The sequence below is a fragment of the Phlebotomus papatasi genome, chromosome 1, assembly GCF_024763615.1.
Source record: "Phlebotomus papatasi isolate M1 chromosome 1, Ppap_2.1, whole genome shotgun sequence".
In the NCBI taxonomy this organism is placed as follows: Eukaryota; Metazoa; Arthropoda; class Insecta; order Diptera; family Psychodidae; genus Phlebotomus; species Phlebotomus papatasi.
Genome location: NC_077222.1, coordinates 74309848 through 74315847, shown reverse-complemented (window position 1 = coordinate 74315847; position 6000 = coordinate 74309848). Strand labels below are relative to the sequence as shown.

General features: G+C 31.9%; 1 protein-coding gene across 24 annotated transcripts in view; it reads right to left on the bottom strand.

Annotated features, from left to right (window-relative positions):
- Positions 1-6000, bottom strand: part of LOC129801810 (mucin-5AC-like) — a 39126-nt gene continuing 33126 nt past the window's right edge. For all 24 annotated transcript variants that reach the window (XM_055847297.1, XM_055847318.1, XM_055847217.1 and 21 more), the window contains one exon: positions 1-2113. In XM_055847297.1, the coding sequence (XP_055703272.1) occupies positions 1859-2113 (255 nt within the window). In that variant the 3' untranslated portion in view covers positions 1-1858. The remainder of the gene's footprint in view (positions 2114-6000) is intronic.

Sequence of the window (6000 nt, the reverse complement as noted above, 5' to 3'; positions counted from 1 at the left end):
TGATATTTTTTACTTTTTTATTTAATCATTTTCTTCTTTTTTTGTTTTTCTTCTTGTTATAATATCTGTTGTGTTACATATTAATATTTATAATCTTATCACACTTCTTATGCAATAATTGTAGTACTATAGTCAATTTATATTTTTTTTCCTTAATTACCTTGTGATAAATTATGTACACATTTTTATTTCTTGCATTCTTCATTCACACATTCACATTTCTAGGCATTCGTACACTATACATTACTCCTTTTAAAATTCATAATTTGTGTGTGTGTATTTCTATATGGATATTCTTATAAAGATTTCTCTCCTTTATTTTCTCTATCTGGCTTTACTTTTTGCAACAGTACTCTGAATTTTTAGTAAGATGATAGTGCTTCCTTGTTTGACTAAAGATCTTTTTTTTCTTTCTCTTTTTATTTCACGCTCTATAGTAGAGCTATTTATACAACAATTTTAAGAACAAAAAAATTCATACTTGCTAACACTAGCGCTAAACACCTAAAATTAAATGTAAAAAATATTTATTATAAAAAAAAATTAGGTGGTAAAATGCGTTTTTTTCTCCTTGTAAGCAAAAAAAATGAGAATATAAATAAATTGTTTAGTGTAAAAAAAAGTAACTGATTTTTTTTGTAATTTGTCTCTCTCGGGACGAAAATTATTGGTATATTTTGATTTTCTGAAAATGGTTGCAGCAAAAGAAATATTGTAATAGAAATTTGTCAGTAAAATAAGATTGGACTAGAACATATTTAATACAATAATTTATGTTTTTCTTTTTTTAATTTTAAACTATTGAGTATCAGATAAATAATGTGTGCCCTACTTTTAATTATGACAAGTGAATAATTAGAAACCGCCAAGATCACCCATCACTTTTCTTCAAGAACATTGAAATGCAAAAATAAAAAAAAATGTTTGAGATTGATAAAGTATGAAAGTATAGAAATATTTTTACTGCACAATTTTTTTTAGTTAGTTTTCATCTATATCAGAAATATAAGTACAAAATATATATTTTCTAATAAAATATGATATTTACAGGTTTCCTTGTTTTTTTTTTGGATAATGAGAAACGCACCATACAGAAATATATATTTTTGTGATAGAATATTGAGAAACGCACAAAAACTTATGTCTTTTCAATTTTTTTTTAAAATACACCGTATTTGAGTGAAGCGCACATATTGTACTCCTCGCAGAATTATCAAACGAATATTTATAAAACAAAAATAATTGTGCGTATCTCATTATTCTGCGTTTATTAAAATACAAACGGAATATTTTCTATAACTTTTCTCCTTCCTCATTTTTTCTTCATTGTGACTATTAGACACTATTTTTTTCTTTTAATTTCATGCTTCTACTATTAGTATGTTCCATTTTCAAAATGTATAAAATACATTTATATTGTTATTTACAATATTTTTTCACTGTGTGGTTTTTCTCAAAAAAAAAAGAATATTATACTTTTAGTCTAAATTCCCCAATTAATCATCTTTTAATGTCCCATCTTATGAAGATCATCTTCACATTCTTTGCACTTTATATCTCGCATTTGGAATCGCTCCACTCGACCAGAAATACACTCCCTCACTGTCCATCAAACTAAAAGTGACTGTGTACTTCACAGATTACTTTCTTTTTTTTCTAATTGATATGGATCATTCTTACGATCCATTGTTTTCTTTTTATCTAATATATTCTCTTATATTTCTCTGTATGAATTTGATTTGTGATTGATTTAGAAATTAGCAAAAAAAAACTAAAAATGAAATGCTCGACAAGGAGTTAAATTTTGTGAGGAGTTACATTTTGTGTGTATGTACATAAATACCTTGTCGGCGCATTTTTAGACACCGCCACTCTCATTAGCGGCCACGGTGGTCGGAGCCGCGTGATGGTGTAGAACGACGGCTGAGGAGCTCGGTGGGAGGCCATTGGTACTGGGGGTGGCTGTGGACACTGTACAAGCTCCACTTGCCGGATTGTTGCTGCTACTGGCCATGGCGACAACCATCGGCTTCATGACGGTTGTACTCAGGTACTGAGTGCCCGGAACTAGGGGCAAACCTTGCCCATTCACGGACAGTGGTGTTGTTACGACCTATTGAAATAATCTATTATTCAAAATATTTTTCTAAATACTAATTTTCGATTTATCATTGATTTTAAATAGACTCTATAATAAAATTCAGACCATTGATAACTCTGTAACCGCTTTATCAATTGTAAATATATTTACAATTAAAAAAACTATTAAAACTTTCCCATAGATCTAAAGTTGTCCAAATTGGTTAAGAATTAGATGACTTAGAGAGGGTGGAACAAGTGATCTTCAATCCTTATAAGAATTTTTCAACGTCATTAGTGAAATACCTAAATAAAATATTGATTTTTATTTACTTGAGCTATACCGAGACATCAATTTAATCGTAATCTTTCGATTATTTAACCTTTTGTACGGGTTTCACATAAAATATTTAACCATCAATGTGGCTCAACTTCTCTAAATCTTTATTAGGCGAGATTTTTGGAAAAACTTTAATTTAAGACTGGATATTAAACCCCAAAAATAACTAAATTAAACGATTTCAATCTAAAATCAATTTAATTTTAGGACTGCAATATCTTCGTGAACTAGGCTGACCTCCAATTTGAAATAAAAATTATTAGATTTTTAGCCCTTCATCCTCCGATAACCCATTTTTTAAAGAATCTTCGCGAATCAGACGATTTTCGTGAAATGACAATCTTTGCTTACGCCCCTGTATCTTCGGAAATATTTTGAATTGGCTCCTGAAATTTTTGTGGTATATATTTGGATCCCGCTCAAAATCCCGAAAGACAAACTCCTGAAAGTCAAAATCCCGAACGCCAAAATCCCGAAAGCCAAAATCCCGAATGGGCCAAAATCCTGAATTCTTAAAAGTGTCATAGCTATAGGGGACACTGGGGCAAAACTTGTCAAAACGCATATTTAATTTATTCACGAGCTCTGAGAAAACGTAAACATTTTATAACGAGCATATTCTTATAGGAAATTTAGTGCTCTATAACATTGCAGAAGACTATTTTCCTCTATCTCGAAAGAAATGAGATTTTCGAATCATTTTCTAAAAGTCGATTTTGTGGATATTCTCAAAATTGCTGGGGCAAATTTTGTCAGTCTTCGGATAATTTGTGACGTTTTACTCTCGCAAACGTTAAAAATATCAAATAGACATATTTTTATAGGAAATTTATTCCTCTTATAACTTTGTCGAAGATAAATTTTTCTCTATCTTAACGAAAAATGTGCCTAAATTGAGCTAATCAGTATTGATATTTTCTGTAAGCCAAATATTCCAAAAATAGGGCTCAAAAATTCATTATTTTTTATTTTACATAATCCTTCCTCGAATCCCTTGAAACTTTGTAAGTTTAAAAAGGTTCATGAAGGCTATCTATAATAAAAATTCCAAGCCTCAGTCTCTTTTATTTTAGAAAATAGTGAATATTGAAATTTTCCTTTTGACAAATTTTGCCCCAGTCTCCCCTACTCCCACGATTGTAGCCGCGCTTGCTGGAGGCAAAGGGAAATCTTCTGTGTCTTGGAAAATTATTCTAAACATTTTTCCCCATATAATTTCATCCCTTTCAGGATTTTGAACATTCAGAATTTTGACTTTCGGGACATTGGCTTTCGAGATTTTGGCTGCCACCGCTTCTTAACAAACCTAGAGGTCACACGGTTATAGAGATAACGATTTCAGGAGAGCTTCCTTTTCTCAAAACTCAAAGCCCATTAATATGATATACATTATTACCCCAATCCCAATTTTTCTAACCCAAAAACATAGAAAAACTAATTTATAGAGTCGGCTACCATTTTTCAAAGAATTACAGGATAAAACAGAGGAGTGGAGAAGAATCATAGAGCTAAATAATAGCCTGGATGCATCGCTAATCTGAAGCGAAAGATTGACCTTTGTGCAAATCTTAATAAAAAATTTTAAGATCAAAAGATTTAAAAGACTAGACGAGGGCATATTTCTCAACAGATTTGCCCAAATTTGTTTTCGTTGGAAAGATTCTTAAATTGCTACAGGTTTGAATCGATTTCAGCCCTATTACAAATAATTAATGAACCGGTTAATGACCGTAATAATATTTTTTTAATACGAAAGTCAACATATTATAATTTAATTGTTTTTTAATCTTTTTTTTAGATTCCAATCGATTATTAAACGATATATAAATTCAATTATAAAAATGGCGTAAACTTGAAAAACTTCGAAATGGTCAAACGCGTGAATAAGGTATTTTTTCATAAAATGGACTGTTAAAATCATAAAAAGATAGATAATTTAATGTTAAATTATTTTTGATTGAGTAGAGGAAAGTGCCCATACTTCGTACAATCCCAATCTTCGTAATGACTACATTTTTCCTACACTGAGTGAGAGAAATCCGAAAAAGTCAAAATAAGATTTCGGAAATGTTGATTGATCAGTATTGATCCGAAATCGGTGTGAATATTACCCTTTTTATGTGTATTATGGGTTAAAGTTACCCTTTTTTCATGTTGATTTTACCCTCAAAAGGTGTAAAATTAACATTAAAAAAATGTTTTTTTTTTTTAATAATAATAATGTATTTATTCACAATAATAGGATCATCCCTTTTACAATTGTGAAAGAAAAAAAAGATAATAATAAAAAAACTAAAATAAAAAAGGATAAAAATGAAAATAAGGAGAAATAAAGAGAGAAAAGAAGAGAAAAAAAAGAAAAGATTTTCCACATCCCAAGCTTCTCAGGCCTCTATTTAAAAAAATTGGCGAATGGCTGCAGCAGAAGTGCACTTATCATTCGGTATGCTATTGTAAGCAGTAACGCCTTTAACAAACAAAGTTTTATAAAGGCAGTCACTGCCCACTCTAGGCACCAAGAGTCCCCGAACCCTGGCCGAACCCCCCCTAACCAGAAGACTCGACAGGTACTCAGGACATCCGGAAATCAATAGGTGAAACAGGAATAGAACAGCTCTCATCTTCAAAAGGGATCTTAGATCACAACCAATGAAAACGTTTCTATATGGAGTGATGTGATCCCGGCGACTTATGCCGCAAATATACCTGACACAATCATTAAAGGAGACCGTCAGACGACGAATTGTGTCACTATCCGCCGCAAAAAATAGCTCTGCTCCATAATTAAAAAAAGGAAGAAGAAGCGCTCGCGCGAGGATCAAACGAGTGTCATAGGGCGTAATGTCCCGGAAGCGTCTAAGGGTATACAGGGAATAGTTGACCTTTCGGCAAATAGAAGTGGCTTGATCAGACCAAGAGAGAGTTGTATTGAAGATTATACCTAGGTTTTTGACCTGATCAGAAAAAGGGATAGTTTCACCGTAAAGGTGCAATGGACAGGAATCAATGGTAACTCCTTTTTTAGAAATCACAATAGCTTGCGACTTTTTAGGATTCAGAATTAATCCGTTTGATAACGTCCAGCGTTCAATTTTAGAAAGATTACCGTTCATTAGGTGAAAAGCTTGGAGAGGATCAGAAGGATCACCCTCAACATAGATTTGAAGGTCATCAGCATAAAGATGAAAGGAGCAATTTTTCAATACTGAGGGTAAATCATTAATGAAGAGAGAAAAAAGCAATGGGCCTAGTATTGAACCTTGTCCAATGCCCTTATTTAAAAGAGAAGGGGGCGAAATATAATATGTTGATATATTTTTCTCCCGAAAAATGTTAAAGTTATGACGAAAAAAAGTTAATCGTAGCCTCTTTTTTTCTCAGTTTATGTTTCTGAATAAATGTGAGTCTGCAAAATATTTTAAGAACTGTACTTTTTCCCCTAAGTTTTAAAAGGGACAGATAATCCTAACCGGCTTATGTAGGTGAGATTCTTGATGTGAGCTAACTCGGAATGTATGCAAATTCGATTTAGAGCTGAAGTTGGGGGACGCCATTCACTTATCTTGAATCAAATTCGTGAA